Source organism: Lingula anatina, chromosome 2 (genome assembly GCF_051362555.1).
Source record: "Lingula anatina isolate TDL-2025a chromosome 2, LinAna3.0, whole genome shotgun sequence".
NCBI classification, from domain to species: Eukaryota; Metazoa; Brachiopoda; class Lingulata; order Lingulida; family Lingulidae; genus Lingula; species Lingula anatina.
Window position 1 is genome coordinate 37,225,401 of NC_141768.1, and position 20,142 is coordinate 37,245,542.

The 20,142-nt window shown below is 35.6% G+C and overlaps 1 protein-coding gene across 10 annotated transcripts in view; it reads left to right on the forward strand.

Moving 5' to 3' along the window:
* The first annotated feature begins 43 nt into the window (after positions 1-43).
* Positions 44-20,142, forward strand: part of LOC106170701 (tight junction protein ZO-1) — a 40,056-nt gene continuing 19,957 nt past the window's right edge. For 3 of the 10 annotated variants that reach the window (XM_024074729.2, XM_087006628.1, XM_087006627.1), the window contains exons 1-4: positions 44-348; positions 6,536-6,749; positions 11,257-11,374; positions 19,760-19,807. In XM_024074729.2, coding sequence (XP_023930497.1) covers positions 69-348; positions 6,536-6,749; positions 11,257-11,374; positions 19,760-19,807 — 660 coding nt within the window. In that variant the 5' untranslated portion in view covers positions 44-68. Of the gene's footprint in view, positions 349-4,854; positions 5,121-6,535; positions 6,750-7,861; positions 8,018-10,069; positions 10,089-11,256; positions 11,375-13,318; positions 13,491-14,816; positions 15,027-16,379; positions 16,573-17,850; positions 18,946-19,759; positions 19,808-20,142 lie in introns of those variants that run through there. The other 7 variants (XM_087006630.1, XM_087006635.1, XM_087006636.1 and 4 more) reach the window with 7 other exon arrangements.

Sequence of the window (20,142 nt, forward strand, 5' to 3'; positions counted from 1 at the left end):
TTTTCGTCTTGGCCTTGCAAATGTTTACCATAAACATTTCCCTTGCGGTTCTTTAAAGGGACAACAAGATGGCGGGGAAGGGTGGTGTAGCACGTTTGCTAGCAAAACACAGGGCAACAATTATACGAGACCTTGATGTTAACCGTATTTTGCCCAGTTTATCCCAAAAGGGGGTGTTTACTCGTGTTGAAGAGCATGACATTTTGGCCTCAGCCGACCCTAGGAGCCGAACGGAGGTGTTTATCGACATCCTTGCACACAAGGGGCTGACAGCATTTCATGAATTTTGTTCCACGTTAGAAAACACCTATCCGCGATTGTTGACATGTTTTCTGTTGGACAACCCTGGTAAGTTCCAATTTATAACAAACTGCATGCAGGTTGAACGTACTTGTTTGATATACAAGATAGTTAGCTACTTTTGTATATTTATTATTAAATTAAAATTCAGTGACCCATTTGCAATGTTTACAATTTACATGACACCTGTTTGTTTGGGATAAAAGTAACTAATCATTTTTCCTTATTTAGTTATGATAATAACATATGTATTTATTTATTTATTTATTTATTTTGCAAGAAAATGGAATGTTTGGTATGATTTATCATATACCTATTATAGATAGTTTTGCCATTAATTCCCCAAGTCAGCCAGTCAAGCTATTGTTTGTTCCAATGTCAGGCCTCGTTGTGATGTCAACAGACAAGAGCTGACATAGGACATGAGATGAAATACTTAAATACAATATGATGCATAGATTGGCGGATGGGAACGTGTATTTGGAAAAATTTGCATTTAATTTGAAAAGAACCTACTAGTAGATTGATATCTCAGACGAGGGCTAAGAGGAGAGACTAACCCACAGATGTAGTATACCTCAGCAACTAAAGCATGCATCTTGAAAAGAAAGTTCATTGTTGAGAAAATGAAAAGGTGACACTGTCATCTTTATTTTCATCCACCAACTTGTATTCTGTATTAACCTTTTTCTGGTCATAAAAGTTGTTTAAGTCACCTCCTTGGAAAACCTATTAATTCCACAGAATGACACTGAAACTGATGATGATCTTTGCTAAAAATGTCATAACATCCATATTTTTCATCAGAATGGCTTGAAATTGTAGCTGTTGATAGAAAACATAAAGGCAAGTGCACTCCAAAAATGATTTTAATCAATATTTAGTTGTCATACCACTAGTGTATTTCTCAATTTGGCATTATTTTTCTTTTTCTAAATTATTTTTACTATATTGATTTGAATTTTCATGTAGTGTCAATGATATTCAATGCAGACATAATGGTCAAAAATGTAGAAAAACTATGATCTTACAAATAAAAATGATTATCAATATAACTTGAAAAGCAAATAAATAAATATAATGGGCGGGGGGGGGGGGGGGGGGGGGGGGGGGGGGGGGGGGGGGGGGGGGGGGGGGGGGGGGGGACTGCCTGTGCCCTAGGGACCATTCCCAAAGCCTACTGTACTGACTGTAGATCGATCTATCTCCATATTTTTCATCAGAATGGCTTGAAATTATAGTTGTTGATAGAAAACATAAATGCAAGTGTACTCCAAATATGTTTTTAAAAACCAATATTCAATATTTAGTTGTCATACCACTAGCATATCTCTCAATTTTGCATTATTTTTCTTTTTCTAAATTAATATTACTATATTGACTTGAATTTTCATGTAGTTTCAATAATATTCAATGCAGACATTAATGGACAAAAATGTAGAAAAATAATAATGAGCTTTCAAATAAAAAAAATATCATCAATAAAACTTGAAAAGCAAAAAATAAATAAATAAATAAAATGGGGGGGGGGGAATACTGCCTGTGCCAAAGGGACCATTCCCAAAGCCTACCGTCCTAACTGTGGATCGATCTATCTCCAAAGGGGCCCGTTAAATTGCAATCAACTGAAGCGGTTTAGATGTCATGCCTACTAAAGCAGCTAGGGGGTAATTAATTATCTTTTAGCGACTCTAGTAGGCGTGCCAGATATCTAAGCTGCTTAAACTGAAAGCAATTTAGCAAGAAACCCTTTGAAGATGGACCGATCCTGTAAGATCGATCTAGGTATGGAACCCAGTCAAAGCGTTATAATGTGACAGTTCAGAGTTCTATGTATTTTTGAAGGGCATAATATTTTGATGAACCAAAAATGATCACAAGCATATAATAATTGATAGCTATATCTACCTGTATTGTGACGTAATATGCATTTGAAAAAAATAAATTGGTGATGGTGAATAAGGCTCAGTGTTATACCTGAGCTGGCATTTAACTACAAGTAATGGGCATATTAAAAGCACATAAGTTTCTGTTGTAGCAGGCAGTTTGTGTTTTTTATATTTATAGGTATGTTACTTTGATGTACATGTGCTTTAATGTTATTGATCAGCTTAAGTCTCATGTTACCCACATGTACCTATGGTTTTAAATCCATATGGTGCCCAATGAGGTTATACACTTGGTGGTTTATTTATGTAACTAATCAAAGACATGAACCCCACATTAACACCTCAGTTGAAATGCATTTGGATTCTGGTTGGTTCTGAAAGTAACACCTTGAAAACAAATTGCTGGTCACGTCCATATAAGGAAGGGAGTTGGTTAGGTTGGTTAAACTTTTTTTTTTCAGTCACATGTACATGTGCTGTTTTCTTATAATAAAATGTGGCATGCTAGGCGTGTGAGGCTTTCTTGGTGATGTCCATTTAACCTTTACTACCAGCTGGCAATGGTCAGTCTTAATGACCGTTAGCTGACAGGTGTAGAAGTCTTCCAGGTGTGCTGATTTTCCCCAAAGCTGTTAGATATGACTAGAACTGCTGTTAGCAACTTCTAGTCTTACAGATTTTCTACTTAATAGCATTTATTATCAACTGGGTTTATGCCAGGGAAAGGGTAATTTATTGAGAAATGGAATAAAGTTGTAATCTATTTTTCAAGAATATTTGAAAAGATAGTTATACTAAATATTCTGATGTGGACTCAAAGAATTGCATCTTTTTAACAATAAGGACTATAGAACAGAAACTCCCCCCAGGCATGTTTTGTTATAGAAAAACATAGATGTATGATATATGAATTAACTTGTCTATACAAAATATTTGCTGCCACTAATCTTTTCTCTGGCCAAACATAAATGTCTGTCAACAAAGTCTCTACTACAAACTGTTCTTTTGTATTGAGGTAGACAATTCAGCCGCTCTACTATACCCTTTCTGTTGGTATTGAATGCCCTATCACCTGACAAGCCCTTGACATTCTATCCTGATCTTTGATGCCTTGGTGTGCAGGTGGCTTATTTGTTCTAGCAGTCGGCATCATTTGTACACAAAACATATTGTTCACACCCCTCCCAGGGCCCCCAATTACACCCCTTACCTTCCCAATTTTTATCTGCGCTTTGTTTATTCGCACAGATACAGAGGTGGTCCACTGACAGATAGGTGACATTTTAATAGAGAGTGAGGAGGCATATCATAGTTCAACTTTAATATTTTGACAATTTTAATTTTGTTCTTCTGCTGATAATATTGCGAGAGAAGGGTACTTTTTTCTATTTTTTGTTCAAGCATTGACATCAGATTTGTCCGATATAACATAATTATTGCATTTGAGTTGGTTTTATCATTTTAAGGGAAAATCATCACAAGTTGTGAAAAATAGCTTTGAGTTGACTTTTGTTGGACAAAACACATCTGCATTCTTCTTTAGAAACACAAAAAATATCATAGTATTAATTTTCTCAGTGAGTGTCTTTTGGTGAGAAAGATATGGGTTGTCAAAATTAACAAACATAATTCACCTTTCCCCCCATCCTTGTTGTGTCCCAAACAAAAATCAACCCGAACATTGACAATCAAGGACCTTGTGTACAATTTTGTAAAATTAATTTTATTAATCAAAAAGAAAATGTTAGGATTTTATTTAAAATGACTCCCAAATGTGTAGTTTGCTTGCTTCAATGAATGGTTTCGATATCTTGCCTTTAGTGACACATTTAGGCAATAGGTGTCACCATTGCATGCTCAAGCCTGTCGCTGTGTTTATAAATATGTATCCACCACAATAGTTTGCCCAGGGCATGTAAATACATTGATCATGACTTGTTTGCTTGAAATTCTAGTTATGTGGGCTTAAAGCAAGGTTTTATTCATATATATTAATGATAAGGGAGTTATAGGAAATTTCAGTGGCTAATGCTACAAAATATTAACCTCAATGGCATAAAGGTATATGAAAAAAATTGAGCAGCTCAATTAACTGTATAGAAGTAACCAGTTGATTTTATATGAAAATTTAACTGGTACACAAGATTATTATATCCAAACTGCAGGTGTGTATGAAATAGAGTATATGGAAACAGTCTATTGGTATATTTATCTCAAAATATTAGCCTTTTATTGAGCACCTTCTAATTATTGAATCATTTTTGGACCTCCCGAGCAATCGCTTTCATTGAATATCTTTCCTAAATAGAGTTTGCATTGCCTGATCAACCTGAAGACATTAGGACATGGGTTCCTAAGTAACAAAATCGCAGAACTCTATGAATTTCATTCATAAAAAAGATATATTGCTTTTATGATCTCTTCTTTGATAGTGCTATTTGGTATGCTTAAGTGATGGTTTTAGTAGATCAAAGGAATGTGCATGGCTGAGGGGTGCATTGATGCTTCATAGCAGAGGGGGTAGTATTATCATTGCTACCTGAGTCTATTTGCTTCCTAAATATCAGTTAAATGGGAATGTAAGAATCAAGCTATTGAATGGCTGGGAACAATGGCCTTCTATTGATTTACTTTACCTGCAAAAACAAACAACAGTGTTAAATGTATTGTGCAACCCATTGATCAGGTTTGGTGGGACTGTATTGTGTAGTACAGCCTGCTGTAGATCAATGGGTTTATGGCAGGTACAGGGAGCCTTTTTCTTGCTGCTGACCTGCAGGGAATAGAGCTCATTGGAGCAAAGGGTGGCACATTCTAAGACCTATATACATGTACTTCTTGAACTTGTACTGGTCACCTCTGTTTCTGGATTTACTATGACTTCCTTAAAAAGATGGTATTCTGTTGGTGGACTGCGAGGAGGGGGAGGAGGTGAGTTGATGAAGAAATTGCAGCCAGCTCTTTGTTGGTTAAGAGTTATTGCAAAATGTATATGCTGTCTTGCCAAGGCAGTTTCTTCTTATATAAGTTGTCAGATAGTGAGGTCTTGATGCTATGCTTGGTCATGGAAGGGGGGCAGTTCTGGGTAATTTTGGATGGAAATATCTAAGCTAGTATAGATGGAAAAACTACTTTTGTTTAACCAGTTTGTATAGATCTTCTAGCATACATTGTCATGTAGCCAGGTCTCAGGGTTATCGGGATATTGGGATAAATATATTTGAATAAAATAGTTTTAGTAAATGACATTGTAATTGTAGATTAAGTTTTTGTTACCTGATCATCTTTAAATGTGTGATGGAGACTCAGAAAGATGCTAAAGCCAGATGAAATGGGTACGTGTAAGTTGAAAAATATCATTTTGGTAAATGTGAGGAAGTATATATTACTGGCAGTCTTTAAGTTGTCATCATTATCACAAGTGTTGGGTAAACTACCAGTTTTGGTATTATATTTCAAATGTTACATGGTGTAATTTGTTTAATGGTATGATTACAAGAGAGAGGGATAGTCATCATGGAAGCCACTGATGTTAACTGAGGGCTGTGCTTGATTGACACAATGATTGATTTGCCTCACCTTCAATGACTGGCCAATAGTGGCCATGTTTTTAAACTATCTAAAATGTTGCAGTCTGGCAAGTTCTGGTGTTTCTATGAGGGTTACTATGTCTGTAAAGGTGTATTATAAAATGTACAAAGGAAGGATAGTTAAACAGATAAACTGTGTTAGCATGAAGATGGTATCATTTAACAACTGTGTGCAACTATGTTCTTTTTTCTAAACCCCCTCCCCTTTTATAGTTTTAGATTACAAAATAAATTTACACTAAAAACTAGGTTAGATTGATTCCTCACAACACAGGAGGTATGTGCTACAAAAAAGCTATGAAAATTTTGAATGAATTTTTCCAGATGAATGTTTCTATTGCATTTTGCTTTTGTTATTGTTGTGTATGCAGCTCAGCATCTGGGCGGTGCATATAGGACTGAAGTGTGGCCAAATTTTAAAATAACACAATTTCAGGTGGCTGGTGTGAGGAGCTAGCACCTCACATGCCTGATAGGTGTGGATTTATTTTCATGTAGTTAACATACTCTGAATTGGCTTCTTTACTACACCTGTGTGCACCATGAATGGCCCTTGAAATTTCTATCCAGTAGCTGTCCACACAGCACCTAATAGTGGTCAATCTTTTGACCAAACTTGTCCAGACTTCAGCCCTTTTGGGCCACATCTGGTACAAGCGGTAATAAATCTGATGACAAAGTTTTGTAATATCGAGTTTTACAATATACAGCTGATTAACATTCCACATTTATCTATATAACTCAATTGTTTTCCAGACGTGTTATCAGAAGATAAAACCCCTACCCAGGCCCTGCAACTTGGTTTTGAACTTGCTCTAAAAGAGCGTGATGCGGTGCTGCGAGAGAATGCCCGTGCCATGGAGGAAAGGGACCAAGCCATTCGCCACTACCAGGAGATGAAAGATGAGAGAGACAGAGCTTTGGCAGGTTTAGAGAGTGTAGCAGGGAAGGCTCAAAAAATTAGCAACAGGTGAGCTTACTGTGAAACTTCTTTAGAAATTTATTACTATGGACGGGAGATCAGTTTTGCTTGACATGAAGCAAGTTGGAGGCTGCAGAGCTAATTTGGCATAATTTAAGGAAACAATACACAATCACTTTATAAAAAATGAACAGCTTTCCAGATGTGTTTTTAAAAACATAATGTTTGTTTGTACATCTACTCATTGTTTTTGTAATATGAAAGTGTTTTTTGCATAGCTGTGTATTTTGACAGATGTTAAATTGGTGCCATATAGTTCTATATAACATAACCTGCCTGATGGTTTTGGTTTGAACTGTCATTAATTCATCTAAATTTCCAATATTAAGTTACATTGTGTAACACAGATAGACCCTCTCCATATATAACAGACACCAGCTTGCCCCCCCCCCCCCTTTAAAACACCACACTTTTATATCCTAGATAAACTACTGCTCAGTGCAAAACAGTAGTCTTTCTATAAATAATCAATTATGCTCTTTTAGGATCTATTTTATTAAAATATTTATTAGAATACACTATATATTACCCTGAGTTATATAATACAGTGATCATGTGCTGGCTGAAAGTTTTTTTTTCTGATCTGTGACTTGTGCAGTAAGAAGAGTGAACTACTGTAATTATATGAGTGTTGAAGAAGTACTGTTAACTGACGGTGGGTCGAGATGTGACTTATAAATGGTACTTAAAGTGTATGCAAAGTGTGCCTCATAGATAATGGTACACAGGAGGAGCATTGTCATTGTTATCTAGGCACAGTTAATGCAAACCATTCCACATCAGTTAACATCCTGAAGAGACGTCTAAAAGACTAAGTAAGGTACCTTGACAATGAATTGTTGTCTTCTATTTCTACTTTAGAAAAATAAATATGAAAAGAAAAACAGACTTGGATTAAAGAGACGGAACTCGGTGGCACTATATTAGGCTTTTTACTGGTATATGGAGGTAGTGGTTTCCGCATGTAGTTCATATATGAAGAGGTTCTATTATTCAGCTCAGCATTTACCGTCTGACCTAAAATCAACAGGATTCAGGTAAATGGAAACACACTACCATTTTAGCTGGGGTAATAACAATGTGTGTATAAGGGTACCTGCAGAGCTAGAGATACACTTTAGATGCAGAACTCTTTTTTGCCTTTTTTTGTCTGGCTGTGCTGCCTGTCATGTTGGAGGTGTGACCATTTGGTAAACAGACCCTGACAAACAGAAGTAACTTTCAGACAAGGGCCGACTTGAATTGGAAATACTGAGGTAAATTTTTAAGAAGGTATAAAACACATTGAAGAAAGTGAGGATTTGTTCTCTGAGGCAGACTAGCAGAGTGTCATGTAGTTTGGTGTAGTGAAGTCTTTTGGAGGTTGATAAAACTTGACTTGAATTTTGATTTGATATTTCAGCAACTTATTGGTAAAGGTTTAACTTAAGATTATGGGAGGTTAATGATGTAATGTTTCGCATACTAGTAATTAAATGTGAAGTTGTGGCAGTGTGTGTATGAGAATGAATTTTTAAATGTAAGGATAAATTTTGAAAGCATCCCGACTACTGACATAGAGTGTTTATACTAATGGCAGTCTGCTTAAGTGAGTTACAGTCACCATAAATTGAAAATGAGTATCAATAATCTTGTTTCCAGAGTAAAAATTCAATAGTTACAAGTCATCAAAGAAGATCAAAAAAGAAGAAAAAAAACGTGCAGACAGTTTGAAGAAAACTGATAGAACATCATTTTAGGACTTATCTATTTTATAGTCATACAGATCTAGTATTCAAGTCATGATTTTCATGTTTGCCACAGAGTTTAAAAAAGAAACTATGGTGAGATAAAGTGAATTAATGACCATTTGCAAGAATGAATTGCAGGACAATAAAGTTTCAATATTATGACAGGAACAGGACAGAGAACTGATGGGATTTACTGTCTGGAAGAAAAATGATGGTGACAGTAGAATATATTATGATTTGAAGCCAGAAGAATAACTAAAAAAAACATTTTTCTACTTATTTGAATGGTCTTAAATATAAATAAATAATGTATAGTATTAAATTAGGAATGAGAAAGCAGTAATTGTCAGAGAATGGGTCTAGACGTCTAACCTGTTTGTGGTGAGGTGGTAGATTTTATAACTTTTAAGTTTATGAAACTGTTTAAAAACACACAATTTTCAGTAAGCGTTATGTGGATTTGATCCATTATTTGCTTTCTTAGTTTGAGCATGTTCCTTGTGTATGTTTTTTTTTTTTTTTTTTTGTTGTTGTCCTTGGCTTACAAAGATGTGCCAAAACAGAAGGATTTTGTTCTACGCATGTGTGACGGTAGTGTTATATTGCATGGTAGAAGCATATTAAGAAAATCAGACATTTGCAGAGAAGGAGATGCATTAAATAACAGTTGTTTTTGTCACTGTGTGTAAAAGAGAGGAGAAAGATTGTGCAACTTTGAGAAGTAAGTACAGATTTTATTTAGATTTTGCATTGTATTTCTTTTAACATCTGGGGATAAACCCTAAAGGAGTAGTAAATAAAAAAGCACTCTGTGACAAAATAACAGATGTTGAATTAAGCACAAAATAAGCCTTTTTCACATCAAGCATTATTCCTTAGCTCTATTATCTAATAGCCAGGTTATTAAGTTAGTCTCTCAAAAGAATGATGCAGCTATATTGCTTAATTATAATGCTCAGTGTGAACATGCCTTTATTTTCTGTAATTTTTTTATTTTTAAAACTGATATCAAACATGGGACAATTATTTCAAGATTAAACACTTTTATTTTTAGTGGGTTGCATTACTGTTATGTAATTGAAGCATGTGTTGATATCAATTTAACAGATCTCAGACAATGCTTTAGGAGTGGACTTCACATACCTGCCGGTTTATCATGATGACTCTGTGGATGGAGTCTGACCACAATCTGAGATAACAATGTTATATAGGGACTCATTCACATGTATACGATGTGATTGTCTGACTTTGATCTAGTTTCAGAGTCTAAAGGCACATAAAAGCCCCTTTTTACATCGAACACTAGTTTTTGTACCACATCAGTTTGACTGGTCTTCACATGTAATTACAATAAGTTTTTAATTCCTTTCACAACCCCTCATGGACCAATCAAAATGATTCTGGTTAAAACTGACCATGTCCACTGTAAAGGCTCCATTTAGGTGACTTTCTTATGTAAAAGCCAGTTGTCAATCTCTCAAACTGAAGCAGTACAGAAAACTTAACTTCTCATAGTAAAAAAAGGATATCTGTAGTGCTCAATTCAGTACCAAACCATCACAGTAGAGAATGATTATGATTTCTAGACTTCCCTAAGGTAAGGCAATACAAACACCTTTAACCAATTCATAAAGGAAGTTGGCAAGACAAAATGGAATCAGATTATGTCTCTTTTGGTGGAAATCTTAATCGGTCTAAATTTCAGTCTACTGAAAGTATAAAGTTCTAAGTAACTTTGTCACAAGTGGACTGTAAATGCACCTTAACATGAATGACTTTATATGATACTGAGAATATAACTTATTATGTTGTCACATAATCATTGGTAGTCACTGTCATTATTATATGGTTTTAAAAAGAGAGTGGAGAAGATGGAGAAATGAAGAGGACCCAAAGCTGAGGTTATATCATCATGTTAAATTTCTTTCAGAATAGTCAAAAATGATAACATGTAGAAGTTCTGGTACTTTTCTTGGATAATTTTAAAAAAAGTTTTAAAAAGTTTATCTCAATGCTAACAGTTGTCCAGGCAATCATCATTAAGACTTGACAAATGTGTCATACAGCATAGGCATGGAAAGAATTAGTACTGAACCGATAGAGGGAAAAATGATGGCCATGTAAATGTCTGTCAGTAATAACTGTCCAGTCCCTGACCACATCTCATGACTATCAGAAACAGAGGAACTGACCCAACCCACTGGTCAGCAACCTGCTATTAATCATTAACTCTAGCATACAATTTAAATAATGAATAGTCAGTGACCGGGACATAATTTCAAGGCATCTTAATGATTTAAGAAAGCTCTTAATTTCCAGTTCCTCTGTTGCCTCCTTTAGGTAGTTCTTTCTATAACCTGTAGATCTTATCTGTTGTATTGGTTATGTAATGGAGTCCTTCAACATGACCATTTTGTGAAATATGAGGAATGCTTCAACTATGTGGAATGCCCAGTAGTTTTGTCAGGGAGACAGTGTTATGCATTGTGGTCAGTGTAAGGCCAATTCTTGACCATTCACAAGTAGTAGTGGAAGGTGCCCCGTGGATCATCTCAAGTGTACCATTTAGCTACACACACACATATCCAACTGAAGTGACTGTGATACAGTGGACAGTGCCCAGTGAGCTTGACCACTGAATAAACTGTACATTGAACACTGAGTGATAGTGGAGTGTAGGCAGTGGAAGGGACTGGTCACTCCATTAATAGAGGCAACATGTACTATCAACAGTACGAGAACTATAACTACATGTATTATTTCAGGGATGACCTCAACATAACCCCCTCCAGCCCATCCGGGGAAAGAAAAAGAAGTAAGTCCCCAACAAGAAGAGTTATAGATAAACTAAAGGCCATGGATAGTGAATCTGAAGTAGAGGAGGTGAGTCAAAATGAATTTTTTTTTTTTACTTTTTACTATTGAATGTGTTTGATAGCGTGTTTTTGTCATTCATACATACACAAGTTCAAGTATTTCTTTTAAACCTAATTGGAAAAAATAATGCAAGATTTCTCTTGGCAATTTTCTAGGATATCATTTTGGGTAATCCTTATTGTGAAGTAAATTAATTAAGAAGATAAAAGGTCTTTGAAACATTGAAGAGCACTTATGTTTGTATGGGAAATGTAGAAATGGTCTTGGCAGTATGTTTTTAAAATCGTGATTTGTGCTTTTAGCAAACGTATATTTATCATGACCTTGACTCTCTTTCGCAGTAAATCCCACGTTTTATTATTAACGCTTTTCATAAAAGTGGGACTGTGTGCAAAGTTTAAAGCAGGGAGGCAATGGGGAAAATGTTTGGTTAAGCTATCGAGAAATCTGCCACCTTTTTTAGAACTAAACAGGTGTATAAGCACAGGTATAGCTGTCATCAGCTACAAACAGTAGCTTGCAAAGTTGATTCCTGACAGTCTGAAAGCCATAAGCACCCTACAGAGAAGGTGGACAGCTTAGTCATTTAAGTATAGGTCAGAGCATGTCCCTTTGCCTATGTAAAGGTGTGTGCAGGTTAATTCATCCAGGCAGGTGAAGCAAGGTGCTAAGAGAGCAACTACTTCTATAACTAACACACACTGGCTGCACATAAAGTGGGAGGTATTGAAGTGGAGTGAGTTGAGGGTTAGACAAACAAAGCATGACATAACTATAAATTACACCTACTTTATATTTCTGATGTGAGAGAAAGAGCATATTAAGGATCCTGGGAAAAGTGTATAGCTCTGTGGTTCATTATTTTTACAGTTATTATTATTTTTGAAATTTATTTTTGGCTGGCATGTGCCCTATGGTAATGTCATAATCATGGTAGAATTATTTTATATCTTAAGAAAAATTATATTAAACATAACAGGCAAATAAATATGTAATGGTCTTGTATTGGATTGCAGTGAGAAGTGTTAAGTTGAGAGTGTTACATTGGTATGAGAAATAAAACGGGCACAAGAAAATGGTATGTGTAAAAAACAGCACAATCTACTGAAAAAAACATAATTGAACTTGTCATGTGAAATCCTGTGGCCTCTTTTTTCAAAAGCACACTTTCAAGTGTTTATCAGATTTAACTTTGATGAAAAAGTGAATTTTTTGCTCCTTTGAACATAAAATAGTTTAGGTCTATATAAAACTTGTATAAAGGAGTAGCTGCACCTGCTTGCATTTATGTTTGGCAAGATAGTATTTATTTTAATTAACACTGAACATTATTAATTAGATATTGGTGCTAGATATTGAGTCTAGCTCTGGCAAATTTTTATCAGATTTGTAATAAATTCTTAGGGTATGCTTCAGGGAAACAACCTGTCGTGACTTTATCACAGCCTGTCTGTCACACCGGTAGTTTCAGAATTCAAAAAGCGTGGCAAGAAGTGGAAAAAGTTGGATGTTGGTCCATCAGATACACTACTTCAGATAACACAGCCCTCCTGTTGAACTTTGAAACTTCCTCCCATTTTTTTTCTGATATGGCCAATGAGCTTGTGGTTTAAACTTAGTGCCTGTGCATTGTTTTTCATTTTGAGCAAAAGTAGCTACCATAATTCAAAGGGGAGTGGTTACAAGCAAAACCAGATCGCACAAGACAAAAACAGTAAATGGGGCAAAGGGTGGAGGTGTAGACTTTAGATTCTTCAGTTGATATTGGAAATATAAAACTATGGAAACACACTGTGATGATTCTGATAATTGTCTGGTTTCACCACAGAATGTGTTGCTTTAATGACTAAACCTCCTGTTGTAAGAGAATTTGGTTGAGGCAAATATGGCAACCTAACCCCCCTACTGATCTCAAAGTAATTGTAGCTCATGTGATAGCAGTATCCAGCAAGAATGTATAAACAGTTGACTGCTGTCAAATTGGAACCAGATTCTGTAGCTAGAACATAGTACAGACTCCAGTGGTGGTTCATACTTGGTTAGTAGAAGCTCAGTTGGGAAAAACTAACTTTAACTGGAATTACTGGGAATGTCCTTGCCAAGATCTAGAAGACGACCAAAGGTATGCTTTGTTCAGAAGTAGTATAGCTTCATCTGTGTGAAATTTTCTCAGCTTGAACTGTGTAAGGGGAGAAGAGACTCGAGTTTTTATATTTTTAGATCAATATTGTCCTTGTTGTGTTTGTTTCAAGGAGTGAGTAATGGGACATTTTTTTGATTGTGTGTGTATTTCTTATTAAAATGTCTGTGTATTGATAATTACGCAAGAAGACGTACATCAGCCATCTATAAGACTAACCTTTCTTTGAAGATTTGCAACTTCATTGTGAGAGTCTGATTTGCATTGGAAACTTATAATTACTTAAACACCTAAAATGGAATGTGGGGAATGAAGTTAATTCATTGTGTGTTGATATATATTACCAGCGGTGCTCTCACATTCTTGTGAATATATATGTTCAACTGGTGCCAAACCCTGGTACATATTGTACATGCTTGTGTTTCCACTACCTCAGCCACTTGTGCTTTTCTTCATGGTTACACTGTGTGTTGCTTTGAGATCAAGTTTTGACCCTGATGTCAGTGTAAAATAAACAGGATTGAAGTTTGTATCAAACTTTGGAAGGGTTTTGTTGATGTAAACACTTGCTCAAACTGGTTTGGTAGTGTTACACACTAAAGACTTTTTTTCTCAAATGAATCCATCAAACCTTAAAAAAAGGTTATATAAGGTCCTATATTTGATAAGTTTGTTTATTTAGCACTGCAGCAAGTTATACCTCTCCTACTGATGAGGATTAGGGTATTGTTTCTGGTGTGCTATCAGATCTGCTGAGTGGTTAACTTTACCCTGATAGCTGGTGCCATCTGCTGGAGATAATTAGAGTTGAATGACTAGTTGAGGAGTGCACTAATAATTTGCATTGCTGCTGATTGAAATTCAGATATTTTCTTTAATTTTGCTGTCTACAATGGACTTACAGTTTTCCTTTTTTTGCTTAATAAATTTACCAGTGACATTGTTTGAAGTTTAAATATAAAACGTACAAACTCCTGATAAACAGGGCAAGTGCATATTTGCTATTAAAAAATGAAACCAAATATTTTTTTTGGAAGATTTTTTTAATGCAAAACTTTACTCTTATATTGCAATGTGTTATTATCCCTTCATGTTCAACAATCTGCAATATATATATTCCACTTGCCTGTTGAGTAATGGTAACCTTTTTTATTGCACACCACTTGCCAGTGTGCCAGTGGTGCCTTGAGTGACACTGTACACCCATCCTTTCAGTTATGACACTCATGCATATAGTAGTGTCTTGTGGTGGAGATATATGTTTTCCTTCTAACCACAGCTGCCAAACTAGGTCATTTTCTGCATGTTCACAAATGGGTGCCTTCAGTGCTCTGCGACACTACTAATGGGGGCTGGGAACTGACTTTGAAGTAGCCCATTACACCAGGACGTTGTGATTCAGTTTGTGGGTAAATTAGCTAGGGAAATTATATTGAAGCACTGGACTCGTCAGGGGTGTGAATGTCTTCCTTATACCTTAAGAACACCAACCTGCTGTATGAAAGCCAAGAGATTTTAGTAAGTAACTTTGCTATGGTATTTGTTTTGGGAGTGGAAGATAGTAGTATTAATGGGAATTAATGTGGAGATGGAGACATGTTTATCATTCTTACTAGTTAGATGCCTTTCAAGATATTCCTTCTAGCAAGGTGCTGCGATGATAACGGTTAGTTCAAATTAAAAAATTTGCTCTCTGATTTGAAATTTACGTTGCTTCTTGATTGGATATATTTTATTACTTGCTACCAGGTATATAGGAATACTTTTATATTTCCCGTAGGTGTGTTTGTTATATCACCGTAAGGTATTTGTGAAGGTGTTTAAACATGTTTGTTCTACTATGTATAATGTTAATATACAGGGTGTTGGTTTATATTTATGAGGCCCAATGAATGACCATGATATAAATTTGTTCAACACAAAAGCTTTGATTATGCATTTAATGTTCATTGCCCCCCAAAAAAAACTATTTTTATTTTGTTTTTGGAATTTTCGAGACATTTAACATGGTTTGACAGATTTGCCATGTTAATTATTTCAAGCTGCCTGTTCTACATTTAAGTGATGAATATTTAACTGTGACATTAAAAACCCCACCTGCTGCTGCTAAAAAAACTGCACTTGGATTAGGAATTTAGAAGCATCTGCCTTTGTAATATATGACATATTCTGAACATGTTTGGAAACTATTTTACCAGTCATCATGAAGCAGGATGGTTGCCTTTGAAACACCTCTGGTATGTAAAATTGGACTGCTGTGTTACTATAGAAAATAGAATTTGAAACTTATATTGAACTTACTTTTAATAGGAATGAAAAAATGGCTTGACAACTGACAGCCATTGCACCTTATTTTGAGCCAAAGATTACTCACCCCTTTATTTAAACAAAATTGAACTCATTAGTCATTAAATTGAGGCATTCCGTTGTTGATTAAGGTGAAAAGCTTTGTTGTGCACTTTCAAGTGAGGTGTTTTTCTACCTTAAGATACAGGAATACATTTACTCAGGTGAAATCTTTATTCATGATCTTTTCGTTGAATGATTGTTAGGTACCTTTTTTCACAATAATAATGCTGAATAGAATCTCGTGTTTGTTATTTTGTTGGGGGATGTTATTTAAGGTGCATACCTGAGTGGCGTGTTTGAAAAAGAATATCAGCAGAGATAAGTTTGATTGTGTCCACAGTGGTGTAAGAGGCACAATGAGACAAATAAATCAGGAAACTGGATGGAAGTATGTCATGACAGTGAAAAGACAAATATTTAAACTATGTAAGAATGTGTTTTGAGAGGGGCCGGTTAGAGGTTAGGAAGAAAAAAACGTGTACAGGCATTAAACATACACTGCACACCTGTAGTGTAGACAGGCATACAGATGTTCAACTTGGAGCTTTTACTGGCTTTTTTGAAATCATGAACTATTACATGAGGTTGAAACTTTGAGGGGATTTGAGAAAAGGGTGTTTGGGGAGAAATGTTGCACTCAAAAACTACTTTTCTCTATGACAATTTTTGTACCATATTGACCAAACGTATTAGGGAGAGAGAGGCATGGGTAGAGGTGAGTAAACTCTTCTCTCTATATATAAGTTTTTACTTTTGTTTGTAGAAAGGAGATTGGCACTATTCTCATGTCCCATGAATTTCAAGCAGTTTTTGTGCCATTTGTCTGTTTGGTGTAGGGCTTTAGATTTAGGTGACCTTTCATGCTACCCTGACCATGTCACTGTGTTTAGTAAGGAGGGCCTCTTCCAGTATTGTGTTCATAGTACTTAGCAAAAATGTCCAGTTTCATACACAGGTAGAGTGGCAGAAGAACTTTGGCACACAGGTTTTGAATTACACTCTTTTGGTGTAAACTTGAATTGCCACCATGACAGTTTGAGAGGTGATTTTAACGGAAACACCCTTATGGTCTTTGTGCTTTAAAAAATTGACATGATTTGTGGCTGTTGAAAATTAGGGTAAGTGATCATAGATGAAAATACTCTAGAAGCTCACTGACATAACTGCTTGAGGCATGTGAATGACAACTGATAAAGTAAAGAGATAGTTAAACTTTTGCTGTTTCATTATTTAAGAGATATGTCTTACATGAAACTTCCTCAAATCTCTCTGGTGCAGTTGGGATATGAGAAAAACCTTTCTCTAGCATCAAAGAAACTCAGTGGCAGTTTTAATTGAGGGTTGGAACAATGGGACACTTATTCGTTCTTTTGACCAAAAGTTAGTACAAATAACAGACATGATCATCTTTAAATATTGGACTTAAAAACAAGGTTAAAAAAAAACAAAAGGTCTGTTTCTTCTGACTAGGGAATACGAGAGATGCAAAAATAAATAAAGGTGTCTAACAGTAACAAAATGTTGGTATTATAGTCACCAATAGAATAAAGAACTTCAAAGCTGGGTTAACAGTTCAGATAAGCCATGTGGCAGGTTAAGCCACTTCACATGTTATTGGAATTTGATTACCACTCCACCCCTTGGGTCATGAATGAAGTGAGATATATAGATGAGTATATTTAGCAATGACATCATGGGAATCTTCATGAATTCTTACAAATGGAATTGGGTCAAATAGTAGTAACATTATGCCATGCCTCATCTACCAATCACAATCCTTATATCAACAATTCGGCCCACTGACATTTCTGTTTTGCTGCTGGCCCAGACATGTTTGGGAATGTTTTGTGACCCTAATTTAGATCAGCGTGGTGGGTTACCTCCCTCAGTTTCCCACTCGTTTCTCTGCCGTCAACTGTTGGGATTTTTGTTGCTGTGGTTTGGTGATTTATAGTAGGTGGACTGTTTAATGAAAGGGACTGTCACAGTATTGTACCTTTCATTATGACGTTGGATATTTTTATCACTTTTGATTACTTGACGGATAGCTGATTTGGATTATGACTTATTAATAACAAAGCTGGTGTGGTTGGCAAAGTCAGGCTTAAACTTGTTCAGGTGCATGGCTTGCATGTGAAGTTTTCGTGCCTAATGAATTGTTTTCCTGATTATTACTGTTGATTAATGTTATCTGACAGCAAAGTCTCACCTCAGAGGTTACAGGTTAATTAATTAGGGAATTAACAATCTAGAAGAGGATGGATCAAGGGGACATCAGGAGGTGTAATTTGCAACGAAACCCTTGGTTTTTTGTTAACACTTTGTTTGCTTAGTCAAAGTGCGGAGGAGTTATACTGCATGTACTGACAGAAATATTGCCAGTCTTGTTTTTGATTGCTGACTTGATTGTTACTGTTGTCTCCTTGGTCAGTAATGGAAGAGATTGCATGATGTCTTGTTAAAACCTGGATTAGCAGCGGCACAGACATGATAACTATTAGTGCTTCTGTTGCTGCTTCAGTCCCTCTTTTTTTAATCTCCGGTATTCAGTGCATTCAAGCTTTTATGTGGAGAGGTTGTAACTTTGACTGATTGAGATGTTACTGTTTTAGCTGCTTTGAATCTTGTTGATTTCTATTGCTTCCTTGAATGAGGATGATGCTTCCATCTTTTTGCAATATTCAAAACTCGGAGAAATTTGAAGATATGGATTGAAAACAGAGACCTTATAGCTGATGTTATTGTTATTGTTGATTTGTCATCTTAATCCCTCTAGTCGTCCAACATGAATCTGGAATTGACTTGCTGGTCACATGACTGCACAAGTCCCAATCTGATTGGTCATGTGACTAAACCAGAGTCACCGCTGTGCTGATCATAGGCTAAGTGACAGTTGAAGCAAGTGATCTTGGATAATGCCCAGCAGTTGAACAGTTGTCTTTCGTTGGAATTGTGCAATCAGTAATTTCGAATATCAGACACAGTATCTTCCTATGGCCAGGAGATTGCTTTACTGTTGACTTGAGAAGTCGATATGAAGTTTAAGCTGTGTAATCTTATCACAGACTATCTGAATCGTGGCAATCAGGTATGGTGAATGTGAGAATTTTTCAGTGTTTTTTGTTGTTTCTGTCAATGTGGATTCTGCTGACTAAGCAGTAATAAATACAGAAAAAATATTGATGGATGCTTTTTGAAGTACATAAAAATTGTTCTTGACCAAATATGAAGGTTTCATTCTTTTTAAGTTGGGGCACAGCATTCATTGGGTTTGTTTGCAAATTTATATTTTGAACAAATTGGGGATAATCAGATTGAGCTGGTGAAAGGTATCAGATATCGTTAACCACATTTTCACCATGACGGATAACATTGAATAATAAATTTCTTTACTTAGTGTTTTTCTTCTGATGAGATTATGACAGGAGAGTTGTGTTTTCCCTAACATATGTAATACCAACTTCTCTTATCTTGTCTAGCAGAAATGTAACATTATAAGTGTTACTTTAATTTAAAGAAACTTAAGTGCTCTTCAAATAGTTTGAATACAGTGCAGAAATGTTTTAATGCATATGTCAACTTTGTAAATCACTAATAATATACAGTAGTAGGATTATGAAAAGGGGGGGGGGTCAAGCATAGCTTAAGCTTATTTGATAGAAGGGGATTTTTTATTCTGATAAAAGGGAGTTTTAACAGCTAAGTGGGAAATTTTAGTGCCATGTTGTACTAATGTTGTTTTTGTCACAGTAAAAGTATTGAATCAGTATTTTATTTATATCCATACAAATACGACATATTTAAGTTTTATCAAAGTCATTCTATCCAGTCCTATTAAAAGTTAGCACACTTTTTCAGATTGATGGCATTAAAGAGAATAAATGCACTTGTTTCTTTTTCAGGGTGGAGAGAGAGTAGTCTGGCAATCTCATAATGTGCACTTGACTAGGGTAAGTCTTCTTTGAAATTTCATTTTCAATCTTTTGCATTTCTATCAAATTATGCTGTAAATTTGTATATAAAAAAAAAACACTTCTTACGTTGTTAAGTACCTCATTTGTGATTTAGTACAAGAGATAGAATTACAATATGTTTTTTGCTCCTGTTGTTTGCATAATTTTTCATCAACTTGCTGCAGCATTCCGCCTACACTGTTGTATGGGCACTTAGAGTCAGTGCCCAAAATTGTGATAACAGCTGAAAACCAGACATGCAAGGGTGGTACCAAGAGACCAAAAAATCAATGTTTGTCTGCGAAATTCAGCTAATTTCCCTCAGAGACAGT